This window comes from Chaetura pelagica, unplaced genomic scaffold, assembly GCF_000747805.2.
Source record: "Chaetura pelagica isolate M959 unplaced genomic scaffold, ChaPel_1.0 scaffold220, whole genome shotgun sequence".
Taxonomy (NCBI): domain Eukaryota; kingdom Metazoa; phylum Chordata; class Aves; order Apodiformes; family Apodidae; genus Chaetura; species Chaetura pelagica.
The window spans coordinates 1267811-1287561 of record NW_009951982.1 but is presented as its reverse complement, the minus strand read 5'-3'; the positions used below and the strand labels follow the sequence as shown (position 1 = coordinate 1287561).

Here is a 19751-nt window from a genome sequence, read left to right as displayed (position 1 = left end):
TTTCCCTACTTTTGAACTTGACTGAAATCATCAACCAAGGCTAGCACCTTCATTTGCCTACTGGCAGTTCCAGGATGGGTGACAAACAGCAGATAGGCATTTTGTAGCAGAGGAAATCTCTGCAGGATGAGGCAGATCTCGTTGCAACTGTTCCAAGGACAGAAGCAAAATTCTTAACTCAAGTATGGATAAATCCCCCCCAGTTGTCATACCATCAAGTTCACTATTTACCAGAGTGTATTTCAGCTTTGAAAATAAGCTTTATTTTCAGGCAAAAGCCTTTCATTTTTATCTGGAAGACAGGACCAGCTGAACACTAACTTTATGGTTCAGCTTTCAAACCTTACCTTTCAAATCAAGAAAATAGTTTAAGAAAGATCTATTATTCTCTCCTGTTTTGCTACCCTTGCTCATTTTAACTGAAATATGTTGACTAGAGTTTTGAGCAACCTAGGTCAAGAGGCAGGAACCTTTGGCAGGTAATGCTGGTGTGGGGTAGGTGAGCTAAACCCTTTGTGGTTATTACGGTTCTGTCAGGACAACTGCAGTGCTCAAACATTCTTATTTGGAGGGAAAGCTTTGAACTCACTTTCCACTCTGCTTTAAAGGCAGGGCTGCTGCACAATTGAGTCACAGTGAGTAGTTAAGCCTGCACCCTTTGAGATCGATGCACACTAACCTAAGAGAAGGTAGCCAGAAAACTAAAAAAAAAGTACCATGGGAAACTGTGTGTCAACTGTAAACCTTATATTTTCTTTAGGAATTCATATGAAGTCAAGTTCTTGGAGGGAAGCCACTCACTGAAGCTTCTTTTAGCTTTACTGTCATCACTTTCAAATTCTGGAGCCATTCATTTACTCGCTCTCTAGAACTTTAAAACACATAAACACTCAGGTCACAAGAAACGTTGCTTCCATACAGTTGGATGAGCAAAACTGCTTCCACTGACTGTACTATACACACGTCGCTGGGCAATATCTGGTCATTTTACATGCCAAGTCTGAGGTGCCTAAGGCTAGAAGTGGATAGAAAGTAGTAAGAAATAGCTTGCAAAGCAATATCTACTAGCAATTTAACACATTACATTAGACTGTTTTCTTTGGGGTGGGGGGAATAAATATGCACAAACAGCTTACCTGGCTTGCCCTTCTGAAGCTTTGAATGCAGAACCCTTTCTGAAAGTGAGCATTGATTAGGAAACAGAGAAGGCATGAAGCTGTCTCTTCCACGGCACTTATTTTCCACTGTGTGGCAGCTCCTTCACCACAGCATCATTTGGATGCAGAGGTGCCTTCCCATGATGAAGCCAGAGCAGGCAGTTATCTGATTCTCACAGTTCTATGCTGTATGAATGCAAGAAAAGCTAATGCCTTTCTCTTATTATGTTCTCTCTTATGCTTCATCTCAGTGCTGCTATTTCAGCATCCTTTAACTTACCCCATCAATTAATATTACTGTATATTTAAAAAGCCCACTAATTTGCTTGCTGCCTTTATATCTTTTCATGAATTAACTTCCCATGTGTGTATTATAAACTTCAGATCTTCTGCAGAATCTTTTAATGCACCTCATCAGTTAATATTACAGCATTAATATTAAAAAGTTGCTAAAATCTGTATTTCTGTAGGCGTCTCCATCTATTCCAACTTCTAATCATGACTCTGCTGTGAGACCTGCAAGCACCAGCTGCACACCATCAGGAATAAAACCCCCCCTTTTTCCTGCTCTCACAACACAATGTGTGGGAGCCGTGGCATCACTGTAGTCCTACATGCAGCAGCACCCACTAGCAAGTGAGATGCAAATGGGTAATAAAGCCAGGGAACATTTCTGATGACTGTAGGACTCAGACTGCTCAGAAATCTGAAATTAATTTTGATTTTTTTCCCCCTCTCACTAATGTAATTTCAGTTATATGAACTTGTGACATGATCTAAGGGCAGGCTCTAAGGATCAAAGTTTTCTATTTAAATTGAGGAATTTGCTTCAAGTCCAAGAATTCTCCCAGTTTGCAGAGTATTCCAATTTTCTAGAATAAGGTAACCATTCTTTTTTTTTTGGATTTTGCTACTTTCTCTACTATATTTTTCAGAATGTTATATATATATCTCAGAATAATATTTCTACTTGAAACAACCAAGGCAAAGCAAAACTGAGCTCTTACTAATGTATGCACCATTCTGCAGATGATCACTGTATTTAATAATGCAAAATCCAATTAGATCATTATGGTCAGCTCTCCATAGGATGAGGATGTAATCCAAAACTCTTATTTTCCCCATAGCTGGTAAAAGCTAAACCTATGAGTAAGGGACATGCTCCTGGGTTTTCATTAAGGGGGGAAAAAAAAAAAAAAGAGGAGGGGGAGATCTTGTCAAAGAGAGAGGTATATAGTCCCAAGGATTCAGAAAAAGAAATCAAGTAGTTAGGAAGGAAGTAATTTTCCTAGCACTGGAGTCTTTAGACATTAGTGACCTTCAAGACACAGAATGAAAATCTGAGGAGAGAGAATTAATAGCTAGGAGACAGGAAGAACACATATTTATGACTCAGGGCAGGAACCTTCTAAAACTCAAGGTTTTGTTGATGAGATGAAAAAAGGACAAGAGAAAATCCATACAATTTATTTAAAGCATATTTCTAGTGATTTGCTAAGGAGGGAGACTGGAACACTACATGATGGCGCTCTTCTTTGCCTGCAAAGTTTTGGACATCTGAAAGACTAGCACTTGCTGCTAATGAGGTGTCTTTAGGCATGTGATGGGGAAATAATTATAAGTCTCCATTTCTTTTTTTCCCCTAGGACAGAAAGAGGTGTCTGGCTTCTCTAGAAGCAACACAAATTATTTGTGACCATTTGTGATTAATGCCAAATTCAATCTGAGGTTTCTGCAGAAGCTCTATGGTATTTGTACCTTCCATAGGTTATACCATCGCATAACCCACCTCTCACAGACGACCACCAGGAGGCTGCAACTGCTGCTTCTTTTGGCACACAGACAACTTGTGTGCGCTTGGCCAGTGTGAATGCCATTTAGAGACACACAGCTGATGAACAGCCAAGACTCCGACACCGTGGGCTCTGAAGGCAATCTTGCCTTTTATATATATATAAAACATTTCTCTTTTTAAAAAAATTTATATTTTTTTATTTCTATTTTCTATTTTACTTAAAAGTAAAGTCTTTGGGGCAGAATGCACATGGACACTCTTGGGTTATGATAAATGCAAAACAACTATGGCTTGATTTTTCAGTGGTACTGGGTGTTGATAGTTTGTAGTTACTAAAGTGAAAAGCTGGCTGCTGGCCTCTGATGAGAATTAAATTACTGTTACCTCTAACTCACTGTGTGGCCAGCACTGTAGTACAGAACAAGACAGTCAGCAGAGGAAGCGGGGACATTACTGAGAACTGAGTGCTTAGCTACCACCCTCTCCTTGACCCTCACCAAAAAACGGCCACCTGCACAGAGCCTAAGCCATTGCTGCTGCACTGTAGGAAGAACAGAGATCTTATGAAATACTCTGAAAAGACTTTGTAATTATATTTATACCTCCTCGGGGTGCAATGAAAGTTTTAAAGCTTAGGGCTGAAGAGACTTCTTAACAGGTCTCAAATTTAGTGTCAGTACACAGCTCCTCATGAACGAAATGACACATCCTCTTAAAACTCTCCTATGAAACTTGGCAGTTACTATTATTAAAGCCTTCGTCATTTTCTGGAAAGAAAAAAAAAAACATGGAAAGAAAACTGCCTGGGGGATGTTGATGTTCAGAAGGTTAAGTCTTAGTTGCAAAGAAAAGAGGACAGCAGTCTACCTGAGCACACCAGCTGGCTGCCTAATGGAATGGCCAGACACGTTTGCTAAGGTCTGCAAGACATAAGTAAAGTCATCAGGATGCTATGACAGGTCCATCATTCAAATATTACACAGCTTATTTTCTATATTATTTGTGCTAGAACAACAAATAATAACCACAAACCTATTTTCGGGATGGACTTGAAGCAGCTGTTTTCACAGAGAGTATTAAGAACAGAGTGACCACAGGCACTCTGTGGGATCTCAGCTGGCCACTTTGCCATCCCAATACAGCAGAGAGCCAATCTCATTTTGTACACAAACCACTCACTGCTGGTCAAGTCTTTGTTTTGATCTAGAAGAGTTCTTATGCATGTGAAAAAGAAAGGTCTCAAAGACCAGTTTCTTTGGAGTGCTTTCAGTTCGTCACCCTTCATTGTCATGAAACCGTACCTGCACAAAATATATTTTTTAAAGGCATATTGATATTGCACTTTGAATGGTTTAAGTTTTCTCATCAAAAACATTTTGATCCTTCCCAAAATGTTAGATTTTTTGTTTGAGCCTGGAAAGAATAATCCTGAACAGGTTTCCATCTTCTCTGGTATGGCCAGAACTAATTGTTTTAAAACCCAGTGAATGGGCATGGAGTTTCTAAGTGAGGTGCATTTTGCCAGACCCTCCACTACTATTCACCTGTTCCCAAACTTGCATTTGTAAGAATAATTATGATTTTAAATTGCATCAATTCAAATATGTGGGAGCACTTGCTCTTCTCTTTAAAGGGTATAGGCATCACCTTCCACTTGTAAAATTATAAACACAATGTGAACCAATGAAAGAAGTGTACCTCAATTGCAGCATATTCTCATATGACTCTTGCTTAATTGCATCAATTTATAAAGAAGTATATGTTGATGATTTTTTTGTTGTTGTTGTTAATTTATCTGTAGTCTAATATAAGCATTTTCACTTTCTTATTCTTTGAAAACTGGAGACTCATTCTGTACTGGTAGGACCACATCCCATGCAAACACACAGGCAGTAGTAGCTGGTAGCAGCAGTTTGAGGCTGGGGGCAATGAATGGTCGCACTACTCTTCCCAGTAGGGCACTGCAGCTTGTGTACAGTGGGTACCAGATAACCAGGTGGCTGTCATCTGTGGCCTCACATCCCAAATGCAACTAAAGGCCACTAGGACCATCATTCCAGTTTTGATTCTCACAGTGGTTTCGGTTGTTTCAAGCTTCTTTTTTAGCACCTCAAAAACTGCCCATGGTATAACAGGGCATGCCATCACCATCAGTTATGGGAGGAAATGGCATCAGGGAATTTAATTTTGCAAGGCCTGTGATATGTTTTGATGGCACCTTAGCATTTCAAACCGATTGCAGGTTTAATGCCTTTCTTAAGTAGCCTAACTGATGGTAAAGTCTGCAGAGACTGGAATACGTCACAGAGCAGGTGAGTATTGTTGCAGTCCCCACAGGCTACAGTGTTTTGCAGGTGTTAATACCTTGGAGAATAACACAGCAGATACCCCAAACACACTTATTTTGGAAATCCCAAATGACTAAACATTACTACAGTGTTATCTTGAGTGTACCTCATGCCCCATAGCATTGGAGATAAGGGGTGGGTGTTTACACCTCTGTCTCTTTTCCTCTTTTCCTGGAAATGGCCTGAATGATCAGAAAATGTAATGAAAAGCCTTAAACTCCTGCCTGTGCTTCCTGCACTGAGACTAAAATCTCATCTCTTGTAAGCTTGCCAGACCTTTTAGAGCTGCACACTAGGGATTTAATACCATGCAGCTTATGGATTTATATAAAATTTCATAAAACAGAAGCCCTGTATTTTCACATAAATATATTTATTTTGGGAAAGATCAAGAAATGCCAAATATATATTTGAAACTAGTTCCTTACTGGATTAAAAATGTGAAATATGAATGTGAACATTTCCTAATAGTTTACTGTGAATTCTCTTTCCCTCTCTATTTAGCATGCCAGCTGCATCAGCTGAAGGTTGTTCTGCCTTTTTATTAGGGAGAAAAATGAGGATGATTTGTGAAAATAACAGGGAAGTAATCACAAGGAACAGTCCTGAAGAATTTTTTAGAACAAAATCTTGTCAACTACCTTGTAAGTATGCTTTCTCTTTCATGTGTTTGTTTCTTATATGCTGTTTGACAGCCCCAAAATGTAAATTTATATTTATGGACATAATTAAAAGTGCAATATAACACAGAAATAAAATTTAAGTGGCAGCACACACATACTCAGAATATATATCTTAGGCTCTCCAAATTTTCCAGTAGGTAGCATCACTCCAAGCAAATTCCAATTTCTCTGTTCAACCATTGCTCTTGACAATGTAATGAGTTACTTTCTCATCTGTGCTAAGTTTCGTGTATCCATCCAGATCCTCCTGTGGCCCAGTATCTCACAAACAATCCCTTTCTTCATCCAACTGAAAACCTATCATCCTTTTCTGATAACTACAGCAGGAAATGGAAAATGAGGAAACCTGAGTGCCTATGATCCCTGCTTCTACCAGGAAAAAAACATCTGACTTTGGGAATTCATGTAAGTCTCCTCACATTATGGATTCCCCAAACATTAAATGGAAATGGTGTTTACTTTCCACGGAGAGATGCTAATATTTAAATATTGCTTTGAAGATCCTCAGGTAAAATGGGCTATATATGTGCAAATTTTTATGTTTCTTTTTACTTCCCTACCCCTTCAAGATATAATAAAGCACTGAAATTTTGTTATGAAATAAAATTTTACTTGGAAATGTCAGGTCTGCACAGACCAATGATATAGAAGTCACTAAAGGCAGTGTATCAGAAGAAGTTGTAACCTAGCCCCTCAAGGTACTGAATACTGGGACTGAGAAAATAATTGCTTACTAGAACCAGCCGTGGCTATTTGTCAGCATATACAAAATTACGTCAGAAGCAGTCCCTATGGGAAAATTTGGACACATCCACCCTGACTTGGAGAGCAGCAGCAGAAAGGATGAAGAATACTCAGCTGTGTGGGCAACAGCCATGCCATGCCACTTGGCAGGTTAATTGTATTTAGTAATAAAGACACAGTCTATGAAACTCCCCTACATCTTCCAATTTCTGTAACTCAAGCTTACATAGGTGATGCTCTGAAGAGGATGAATTAACACCTTGACTAGGACCTGAGATCCCTAACAACTGGAAGCATTAATCAGAAAGATTACAGGAAAGGATTTTACTCCTTTGTTTCACATGGAGATTCCAAACATTATAGAGACAGAAATTTTTAGCAAAGCCAGCCTGGGTCATGGTGGGAGTATCATAATATTAAAGTATTCAGTAAGTAATTGCCTATAATGCTAATTGTAATATATAAACCGTGTATATGTTTATTAGAAATTACATTTTTCATTGATCTCATGAACTTTTGTATTATGTTACTGCGGCGTCAGCACAAAATTTAGCCAAATCACTCCCAACATAGAAACAATCGAAATAAATCAACCCTTCCCTTTTCATGTAGTATACGTGAGCAGACAGGAATTCCTCTGTATCTGCATATTATTACTTACTGAGTGCTTTTTCCCCCTACCTCATTCTATGGCCTGGAAGCAAAGGCAATAGCCTGAATGAAGCATATTTGTATGACATAGTGGTTCACACTCATTATGGCAACTGAGCAAAAGAAATTCCATCATAGCAACTGTAAAATTTTGTTACATGCATGCAACAAAAATCATTAGAAACTAGGTTGAGAGAACAAGTTCAGAATGAAAAAAGATCATGAGGTTAGCCCACATCTTCTTGTAGAAGACTGCAGATATCACACTTACAAAATACTTGGTTGCCTTTTACTTTTCACAAACATCCTGATTTGAGAATCAGCTCTAGTGTGAAGCTCAAATACTGCAAAGGCGCAATACCTAAAATTAATTTAGTATTTCCAATCCTAGTAGAAACACAGTCTTAGAATCATGTCTAGACATCTCACTTTTGTAACTCAAGACATCAATTAGTATTGGGATAAGCATCTGAGCTTTTGGGTCCTAATAGAGGCCTTTTCACTGAAACATCAAATGTTCTTGTTCATCCCCTTCAGTTTTCCCATCAGAGTCCAAGTTTACTTTTTTTTCTTCTTTAAGAAAAGGCTTCTGTAAGAGAAGCTTTGAGTTATGCTGTCTTTATAACAAATGATTCAACTCTTTCCTCATTTTCCTGCTAATGAAGTTCAGCCTATCTCATTAATGTTTTCCAATAGAAACAAGAACAATTCAAATAAGACCAACACAAAGTATTTTTAATGCAGTTTCTAGAAGAGCAAAAAATCCTATGTCTCCAAGGAAATTAACGCCTATGAAAGAAATGAAGTGGATTGCAAGCACAAGATGCTTTCCTTTCACAGAAAAGAAAATGAAAAGAAGGGTTGAGAGCAAAAGAGACACCTTTCTCTCACCTTGCTCCTCCTTCTCCAAACCCTTACCTTTGTGAGAAAGCATCTCGGTAGGGGCTACCATGCTGCAGTGCAATCCCATACCCTCGATCCGCAACAGTGTTCCCGACTGTGTAAAAAGAGCAGTCTCCGTCGTTGATGGCCACATATTCCAGTACTGCTGCGTCCCACACAAAAGCGTAGTTCCCGTATTTCACCTGTGGTAAACAGAGGAAGAGCTCAGACTACAGATGGCCAAGTCTAAAAGGAGGTCAGTGCACCTAAAAATGTGGCAGTTTCAGCACTGTCTGTTCTTTAAAGAAAGTGAAGTCTGGGTGCCCAGCAGCTGTCAGTACGAAAAGTGCATCGTGACTGGTGCCAGATGGTGCTTTGGCTGAGCACCTCAGCAGAAATGGAAGAAAGGTGGTCTGAGAAAAATGTGCCATCAGTGGAACAGGCCCATGCAGGAAACCTGTATTGTCCCTCTTCAGGGAACATCAGACTCTCTCCATCATCCATGCCAACAATTTAGCAACCATTTAGAGGGAAGGTATGTATTCACACTGGGAGAAGCATGGGAGGGTAGGCATGGCTATCCAGATGGAAGACCACTATTCAAGGTCCACATTTCAGTTGTGCTTCAGGATGCACAGATGTCACGAACACCCATTTGCCTTTTGGACTCTGTGTATGATTGTGGGCAAGATTACACCAACAAGATTTTTTTGGATTATTTTTCTCAGGATGAAGGGTTCTCACATATCTTCAAAGACTTTTGTATAGCAAGATCATGTAAAACATTTCAACTAAGATAAATCCAAACCAACTCTTTACATTGAAAAGCTTTTAAAGTAACATTTTTACTATCCACTCACATTTGAAACAAATTCAGATTTTTCTTTTTTCATTTAAATATATGGGATTTATAGAATATTTCAGCATTTATTCAGAAGTAAGCTTTTAAAACCAGAAATTTAGTCTGAATAAATCCTTCCTTACTCAAGTGAATTTCTACTTTCCAGTCAAATCATGTTTTTCTGAAAAAAAGTATTAATCTCTATTAGCTCTACCAGATATTTTACCGGCTTTCTGTTTCATTGGTCTCTACGTTAGGCCTGAAGAATCACATCACTTTTTTCCTGACCCTCTGCTTGGCTTCACTCAGCACTTTCCCTATGCCACATTAGCCAACTAAGCTGTAAAACTAGGCTGAACCCATTGACTTCGTACCTCTAATGGGAATAAATATGTGACAGCTAAGTGAAAAGTAAACAAAACATTAAAAAGGCCATCTGGGGCCAGGCAATCCAGAGAGAATTCAAAACCAAGTCAGCATATCAAAATAAGCAATGTCAGTACATCATTTAGATTAGGCTTTGACAATGCAGATTATGTTTTTAAAGACTGTTAACATATAAAAGTTAGTGAAGCAAGCCACACTGGCTGCTTGCTCACAAGATGTAGTGCAGAGGGAACAATTGCATTTGGGACACATTCCTTTTCATGCATAATCAATCTGAATTAGACACTCCAGGCCTGAAAAGGGAGTATTTCCTATTTCTGTCCATAGGCATGGTATGGGGAGCATTTGTGCAGATTTTGGAGCAGAAAGGGAGATACATTATCTGTGGCCTCTGCATGATTGGCTGGATAAAGAAAATTCTTTTCAAAATAAACACACAAATGCAGGACTGGGTCAGTCTTAATCTTCAGGCTCTGAAAATGGTCAAGAAGGGTGCTTTTTTTGCCTCCTAGTGGAGGTTTAGGTCTACCTAAATGGCCAGGGAGTAAGAGATAGAAGTGAGCTTGCTGTTAGCAAACAATACAACTCATATGCTTATTTTATAGGCATTGCAACTCACAGAGCTCTTCCCAGCTTATGTTATTCTGATCCTTCTACAGGTACCTCTTGGCTAAGAGATAGCATGACTGAGAAATAGCCCTTCTTAGGAGCATTTAAAAGGATAATGACTCAGCTTGAAAAAGAATAATGATGTGCAGACAGCAAGGGAGGGAAACAGGAGAAAAAAACAGAATATCAGACTGGGAGACAATGAATTCTGGAAAGGATCAGTTGGACTTTTCAAACAAAGGAATTAAGGAAAAGTGGAATTCAAAAGACTAGTAACTTTACATACATTTACATGCAGGGAGATAACCTTTGAGGTGATGGCAAGAGCAGAGGGCTTTATTTAGATACCTGTTTTTGTCCTAACCCACCCTTTTAATGTCCTCGTGCATCAAATTCTCCTAAGTGCTTGTAAAGAGACTTAACAGCTTCTCAGCTGGTCAGGAAAAATTCTTTTGGTTTGGCTGCCTTGCTGTAAAACAACTCACAGTGAGAATATTAAAAGGTGGTAAAAGCACTTACTGTCAATAATATCTATGATGAAGTGGTATATACAAGTTCCTTAGAGCAGACCTGATAATACCAGAGTTCAGGTTCCCATAAAGATATTACTTTTCATAGATAAGATCACAGTGAGTCTCAGTTAAAGTGCATGGGGCAGAGAAAAGACTGAAGAGTCAGAAGAGATCATCCCAGCCATCTACCCTCAACATGTTTGCTCCGTGGAAAAAAAATACATCCTTTTAAACATTTTTGCCCTATCCATTTACAAATGAAGGGAATCCAAATCCATGGAGCAAACCTAAGTTATAACCGTCAGTCTTGCAATCGCTCTCTTTACAGAACTATGCTGCAGTCTAGCAATTTTCATTGCTATTCAACTTATTTAACTTTTAAAAAAATATATTGCTATTAAAATAGCTCCCTTGTTTCATTCCTAGTTACTTTTCCTTTTACAGTTCTAAGTATTCTCACTTCGGGGATGACATCTTTCAATTATGGATGAATCTTTCTGTTACTTAGGTGCGCTAGATATAGCTTTTTTTTTTTTAACATTTTCTTGCAAATCTATAATTTCATTCCTCCCATTAGCAGTGACACTACTTTTGAACTGCCTCCAATTCTTATTTTTTATATAGAAAAACACTTGTCTCTCTAAGAGAGAATCAGTTATCTTGCATATCAGGAGGCACATGATTCCCTTTTTAGCATAGCCCTCTTCTGAGATTCATAGTCTAAACTGTCTGCCCATAGATCTTCCACACAGTTTATGACTGGGTTTAGTCTAAAGATCTAAAGAACAACGTTTTGCTAGAGTGTAGTATATCTAGAATGCTGCTGATATTTTACAGATTCACACCTGCAAATAAGGGGTAACTATCCTATGAAAAAGGGAGGTGATGCTCTGTGTGAAAGAAGAGAATTTCAGAAAAAAATTAAAAATCCTTGTCTCCCTTCCTTCTTACTCTAAGAAGCATATATTTTCTAGCATTCCAATAGCTATGTTAAAGAATTCCACTTTGGATTTCAAAATAAACAGCAAAAATTCTAGCTCTGCACTATGAGAAAAAGTTAAGGAGCTTACAGTCTGTCAATTATAGGGGATAAATGAAAGCAAAATCTCTTTGGAAGAAGAAGCAGTTCTTTGTAATACATAGAACTCACTAGGTGTAGAAGATGTACTTCCCTGATTCTATGTTTCCACATCATTAAATTGATATTTTGTGTCAAGATAATAACATTTCAGGATGGTAGTGAATCCTAATGCTGTTCACACATGACTATGCAGCCCAGGACTGCCAGGGGAATGTTTGCAGGAGGGCAGAGTATTATCATTCAGCAGCAACTCCAGCCTTCCAGCTAGGCAAAGCATAGAGAAGCGGCACTTCAAACAGCCTCCTTCCCCATGGCATCCTGCCTGTCGGTAAGGCAGAGGGGAAGAAGATTTTTGGAGTATGTGATGACTGTTGCCATAGGAAAAAAAACCCTGCAGGCAGACCTGAATCTGTTCGCTGCTCATCAGGGTATTTTGAACTCGTGCTATACTGGTTTTTAAGTGGGACTGGGAGGTATAGTACCAGACCAAAATGCTTCACTTGACTTAATGGGTTTTGCGAGCAATCCCAAAGGAGTTACTGTAAAAAGAGTTGTTGCACAGAATAGGGGGAAACTGCACGTAGGTGGTAAAACTATTTCTATACAGCTATTATATTTCTATTTTCTATCACTGCACATTTACAAGACCTTTATTTGCTGAAGCCAGGCCTGTAGTTATTAGTTAAAATTTATATTTGATGACTTCACCAAAAATCAGTTGAGTTATACGAGAAAAGCATTTAAAGCCATTACATTATTGCACATGCACATAATTTATGCCAACACAGATGTGGATAGTATTTCTTCTGACAGCTAACCTGTTCATGCAGAATATGCTGAATACACTATTTGTCTACAACTCCAGCATTCTAACACCACATCTCTAGGTCTAGAACATTATATATTTAAGAAAAAAAATTGTTTCTGTATTTTAAATTTCTCTTAAAAAGAAATACAAAGAATCCTCATGAATGAAAAACATGTATAGAGTAGGGTGCAGGTTAAACAGAACTGAGTTATTTTTCCTGCAGACCTCTTAAATATTTCATCACATATAAAATGTTATGCAAACAACACAACTTGTAAGGCCAGGGAAATCTTAGGTTAAGTTTCAACTAATTAAAACTATAGTAATTTTCTGGAATAAAATATGAAAAAATAATAGATAATGCTGATGAAATGTGTTTTCTGAATATGCTGTTCCTACACTGCAGTGATACAGTGGTAATGCTTTTTCAAGCAATTCCCATTGTGAGTCAGGCACCACAGATCATATTAATAGAATCACTGAATATTTTGAGTTGGAAAGGACCTTAAAGATCATCTAGTTCCACCCCCCTGCCATGGGCAAGACACCTCCCACTAGACCAAGCTGCTAAGGGCTCCATCCAACCTGCCCTTGAACACTTCCAGGGAGGGGACATCCACAGCCTCCCTGTGCAACCTGTTCCCGTGTCTCACCACCCTCACACTAAAGAATTTCTTCCTAATGTCTAATGTAAGTCTACCCTCTTCCAGTTTAAAGCCACCCTTCTCTTTTGACTGTTACACACCTTTCTCTGTCTATGAAGTTGTCAGTAGTATTTTAGCCAAGAAAACTGAAACAGACTTCCACAGTACAGCAGCAGCACCTCCAGCTCGGCCCTAAAACTGATCAAGGACACTGATCAATCACTTGCTTCATACAGTGCATTGAGGGTCATGTTCTCCAGTATGGACCATTCCACAGGGAAGAAACACCACCCAATTCTGATAGCCCTATTCCTTTTAGAGTGGACCTGAGACTTCAGCAATCATGCAGTAGATGCAGAGGGCTGTACTCCATTCTACACAACAGCCTCACCAAGGCTTCTACTACATTAGGAATGAAGAAAAAACAAAAATGAACAAACATTTGCAAATACGCAAGTGAGAGCTAATATGCATCATATTGTGCTCCAAAATGGGAAAAGACAAGGATAAAATGTGCTAGAAATTTAAAGCTAGATTTTTGTGTTGTCAGAAGTTGCCAAACTGCTTGATGACATTTGCAATGGAGTTTTTTTGAGCAGAAGGGAATGAAGACATATTGATCTCCATAATCCTCTTGCAAGAGGCCAACAAAGTTGCTGTTTATTGTACTGATCTAGAAGTCAGACAATGCCTTCAGAAAAGTTGCTGTTTGCTAATTTGTTTTGCACCAGGAACAAAGGTTTCAAGTCTTGGTTTTGTTCACAAAGGCCACAATCCTGGCTAACTTCTATGGGATCCCAGTAAAATAAGATATCACATTCCAGCTTTGTTGAATAAAACTAAATCCACTAATTTAGCGTTCTCTAAAAACTGAATTTTTTGTAGTTCTGAAGTACGACTTTGGAGCTTCCTCCCCTTGCAGGCCAGCACATGTAGCTGATCTGCATTACTTCAGAGTGAAATGAAATCACGCAATCAGGGAGGCAGAATACAAATCTGTCTGACAGCTCTCTGCAGTGCATGATGGGAGCTGGATTCCCATGGAGAGATTAGAGCACAGAATAAAAATCCCTATATACAAAAAACTCTATTCAGGCAACAAGGCAAGCAGCTAATTCAATAATAATAACAACAATAACAATTAAATACTAACCCTTTAGGATGTCATTTTGCAGGGTCTACAGAAAGCTATTTAAAACCAAGGGCCACTATTTGACAAATACTGAAATTTATTATTCATACTTACTCAAACAGAAAAGTGAGGAATAATTTCTAAAAGCTTTATTGAGCCAGTGCCCAGGAGCAAACAGCAGCAGGAAATGAAACATTGGGGGGCTTAGGGGAAGGAAGAAGAGGATAGAAATCCCAGCCTCATCTCTTCAGTATAAAATTTATCTTCCATTACATTGTAATAACAGCTTCAACTGCATGTCTATTTGCTCCAGATAAAACTTCATCAGGAAAAGCATTAATTCCTCATATGCAACATGCCACCAACTTATTGAGAAAAGCCTTATGACCATACGTTCACTTGTTATGCTGGCCAGACCCTGAATAATTCATTTTGAATTAGAAGAATTACTCAGGTTTTAGAGCTCTGTATGAAAAAGTGCCTTTGTGTTTGAATTTTTCCACTCCTCAGTGCATTTGCATTTTGCCATTTTAATTAAACACATTTTCTAAGTTACAAGAAAGAAAATAAACAAGCAGACCAAAACAAAGCAGAGTCCAAATAAAGATACTACTTCTGAGGGCACTAGGAAAACAGAGCCAGCTGCTTCTCCAGGTAATCACAGCAAAGCACTAAAAAGGCAGCAGATAATGCTGATTGCTGGCATGTGACTGAACTAAAGGTTCATTACAGTTAACATTAATTTCAGTTGTAAAGGGAGAAAAATACAACAGGAAAAAAAAAATATTTCAGAAAAGCAGACCTTTGAAAGGTTAGGAACAAATTTTTTTATGCCAGCTTCTCATTTATTTTATGAAAACTTAGTGCTGCAGATACTAACACAGATACTATTTTAAGGGTATCACCTATGAAGGTCATATACAGAAATAATATAAAAAGCACTCCAGGTTCCTAAAAAATTTAGATCTGTGGTTGCCAAGTGGCATTCTCAATAATGAGGAATGTTTAAATCAAATGTCACTGAAGTAACTCCCTTCTTTCTGTTATATTTGTATTTTTTGTGGTAGCTAATTCCCAGCAAAAGAACATTTAAATGAGGAAATGTACACAGACCAACCCTCTCAATTTGGGTAAAAAGGTAATATTCTGTGGATTAAAGCATCATGAAGCAGATAAAAGTGGGTGAATTGACTGAAACAGCATCCCCCTCTAAATTAAATCAATCCAGCATGATACTAACTGAAAGGTTCTTGCCCCCATTCTTTAGAACAGAAGCAGAGTCAATCCAACTGCAATTCTTAGGCAGAGTTCCTTGTTCAGAAAAACACTTAATGAATACCAACTGCAAGGATAGAAAAATCAACAAGGTTCAAAAAACTACTCATCAAAATGATTCATCATTTGATAAAGAACCCTCACCACAAGAAAATTCTTTGCAAAACTATCAACATTACTGAAAAATCCTTCAGTAAAGGCTCATTTGAAACAATGCAGGTTCATTTTAGAAACTTATTTTAAATAAACTGTCTTAACTTTCAGTTTTTTATATTCCTTGTACAAGATCCCTAGCCACTCTCACAGTGGTAAGAGGATTCAGGATGTCTCACTACTCACACAAAACAATTTAATGTATCTTATTTTGAACCATTTTATCCTTTTATCTTGGATAAGCATCTCCTGCCCATGTTTGGATGGAGCCAGCTTGGCACTGCAAATCTAGACACAATAACCTGAAGCTTGAAAATTTCCCAGTCCCTTTTGCCCCTCCCCTCTCAAATTACATTGCACAGCAATTTAGCATGTTTCCCCTCATTCTGGTACCCTGCAGCAGACAAGAAGCACTAACTGCTGGAAACCTGCACTGCACCTCACAAGCCTGGGACCTGGGCTGGGATGGAAAGGAACAGCTTCAGATCATAAAGCTCAGTTTGCTTTCATAGAGGCTGTGGTGATCTTGAAAGCTACTTCTTCCTGTGAAAACCTTGTACAAAACCATCAGTCTTAGTAGTGAATCTTCCCCTCAAGGACAGCGGTTGGTGTGGCTGTGGAAAGAAGCAGACTGAGATTTGACCAACCCCTTAAGGATTCTACTTTTCAGTGATACCTGGCATCATTTTTCCCTGAGAGCTCAACAGGAGCTGCCACGGGGTGTCTCTGTTTTTTTCAGGCTGTAAATTCAGGCTGCTGCACAGACTGGCGCCACAGGTAGTTTCCAGCAAAACACTCCAGAAAAGCTCCACAGAGGGATTTCTGACCTGTGGTATTTCCAGCTAAAGCAACTATTTTAAGCCTGATCAGGTCTCCTGCAGGCAAGTTGGTCCCTTCTGACCATGTGGCTCAGATGGTGGATGCTGCACAAATGAATGTTCCTGTATCCCTAGGTCAGTGCACTGTTAAGAGCTGATATTCCTCTAAGATGCAGGCTCCTAATGCCACCACACTGCCCTTGTCTCTGGCTTGTCAGGTCTTTGGCGATCCTGCTGCTGAACATATTTGAAGTCTTGCAAGAAGGTAACTTGAACTCACAGGAAAGGAAAACATTACAGATCTGAGCTAAGAAGGTTTTATCTTTCTTTTGCAGTTTAGGACTATAGAAAAGATTAGAAGCTGCGGGAGGAGGAAGACTGGTGCAACGGCGTTTTGTAGTAACTTTAGATTGCCTGCTTGCTATCACCACGCAGACAACTGTGAAGATGACACAGCCTAACCAGTTGTCATGTATCTTCTCAGTAGTCTTAGAAATGTGCTCCTCTCTGCTGCTGCACAGTAAGCTGCCTGGAGCAGCAGGGTGCCAGGGTAAAAAATAGAGACAGCACATCTTCTGCAATTCGAAACACTCAGCATTTTGTGGTCACCAACCAGGAAGTCAAATCCCTCCTAAAAAACAGTTAATATAAACAACATGGTTACAGTAACTTAAAATGCACAACTAAGCCTGTGCGAGGCAGAGCAACTCCAGGTAAAGTAGCAGGCACCTGGGTTCTTTATGTACAAAGGTAAAGAAAGATGGAAACAGTGTCCAGAAGGACTTTCACATTCAGACAGCACCGTAACCAGTGTAACTTATGCATCTGAGCATTTTTCACATCTAGTAAAGGATTTTATATGTTTATTGCAACTCTAATTTCAGGTGATAGTCGGGCTTTTGCATCCTTGCAGAGTGAAATACTTAGTCTTTGCCTTACTTGTGTATACTAACGTGTGTACACAAGTTAGTTCATCTTGCATTGCCCGTCATCCAAGGTCGTGACATTAATTTTGCACACCTTTGTAAATGACACATGAAGGGCAACTCACAGACACCCATTATATTTGTTTCCTTCTAATTCACCTTGACCCACCCACACAATAGTTCAGATGCTAGAAATAAGTTTATAGTTGACAGTACAAGGAAACAGCAGCCAAGCATCAACTAAAATAATTTTTTTAAATAAGGTTTTAAACAATCAATCAATTACTTATTGTGCTGGAGGATTAAGTTGGGATTGATACTTTTCATGAAAGATTTCTAACCCCTTCTTTCTCCTGAAACGAAATCAACATAAATTCCTGGGCATCACATTTGACACAAACTCAGAGAGATAATGTTAAACACAGAGCTTTAGCTTGATGAAAGTGATAAACTGAGCTGGACAGAAACTAGTTATCTTTCTGCACAAGGAGTTTCAAGATTTTTCATTAAGGAAAAGTATCTCAATTTTTGGAACCCAAACCAATAAAAATATACAAACTGTAGAACATTTTATTACTTCGACCTGAATGATTTTCCCTGTAATGTGCTAGCATTTCAAAATGAAAAAAACATTTTGATCAGTAGCTAATGGTTAAATATGGAAATATGCTGGCATGACAGGTTGATAATTTTAGAGCTTTTAAAGATAATGTTTTAAATCAATATCCTCTTCCTTACAGTTTCATTTTCAATTACTGTAATATTCAGTTGATAAATCCCTTATGAAAACTCATACTGGTTTACCTGACCTATGTGTGTAGGCATCTAAAAAAATTCTAAACATATACAAAAAGAATCACTAACACAATAAGCAATTGCATTTCCCATTTCACTTTAGATTTCCCATAAGTCTGGGAAATCATGGAACCTTAGGTCTCCTTACATTTTGTCTAAGCCTTTCAGATGCAAATTTGGACAAAATATGCTGTGAAATCTCATTTTATCGTAAATAAGAAGAATACTTATTTGTAATTATAGAATACAATTAGTCATCTGGTCATATTAATTTTATTAATTTGACTTTGATGTGTATCCCTTGTGTCACTGGTTTTCTTTTGAAAATACAACACAATTATGTTAGATTCAAGTACTTGTTCTAGTCTTACCACATTAATAAAAATTTCAAAGTGTCTTTGAGAGAAGTAATGAGAAAAGTGGAGTTTAAATATTTATGGAATGGAAAAAATGATGGTAGAGAGGTTTTTTAATTTTAATCAAGATGATACACTGCCATCAGCTGATGGCTTCTTAAAACGAAGTAGCATTTAATCTAAGGTTAGGAATGTCAGTTGAAATCTTAGTTGCACAATGCACTTGCAAATCAGGTATTTGTACATGCAACGTGGACAGCTAAGTGTCCAGCTAATCATGTATGAATGAAATAACTTCACTAGGTAGCAGCAAACAACACAAAAGGAAAAAGAAAACCACAAGCAATATCATCATAAAACCATCAACTTGACATTCTAACACTTCATCCAATTTGCAGCAGGCATCACTTAGCATCTATGTGGAGATGGCTTGAAAAATGCTGCTACCTTGTTAGGAAATGTAATCCCATTCAGTGCTGCCTTACTTATTTTACTGAAGACCAAATTGGACCTTGATTATGAGGAGAATGAATATCTAAAATGAAGGTTACTGTTAGTTACATTAATATCATAACCTAACTTAAGAATAACTTTTCTTTTACAGAACTATGCCATAAGAGGGATAGTACACTGGATACATATACTGCTGGAACTGCAGTTTTCCTCTGGCTTTGGAAGAATCAGAGAGAAGCAACAGTTCTTTACTGCAACTGGGAACATGTCAGCCGCCAACACAGTGGCAAAGGTACAGAAAAGGCCTTAACTGGCTACCAAAGCAAAAACCAAAAATTTACTTGCCCAGATCTACTATGTTGGCATGCTCCTTGTTCCTTTACTATGGATTTTTAAATGGAAAACAATGAACACAATTTTTTTCTTCACTTGTTTAGGGAGGTATTAAAGGATGCTGAACAGCTTCTCACAGATTGGTCATAGATGCCTGACCAAGTTTTCAGGAAAAGCAGCTGCATGCCTGCATCCATATGCACAAGCCACACAAAGAGCTATGCAGCTGTGCAGTGCTCTCTGTGCAGGTCCAACTCCTGCTTGTGTTCAGTTAAAACTGAATACTGCATAAAACATCGTACGCGATGCAAATGCTCACGTGTGGGTTCTTCTTCTGAAAATATGATTCCTTCAGACAGAAATGGAAA

The 19751-nt window shown here is 38.4% G+C and overlaps 1 protein-coding gene across 2 annotated transcripts in view; it reads right to left on the bottom strand.

The window, feature by feature from the left end:
• The window catches only part of GRID2 (glutamate receptor, ionotropic, delta 2), a 716811-nt gene that overhangs the window by 58269 nt on the left and 638791 nt on the right, over nt 1-19751 (bottom strand). For both annotated transcript variants that reach the window (XM_010001338.1, XM_010001346.1), the window contains one exon: nt 8297-8463. In XM_010001338.1, coding sequence (XP_009999640.1) covers nt 8297-8463 — 167 coding nt within the window. The remainder of the gene's footprint in view (nt 1-8296; nt 8464-19751) is intronic.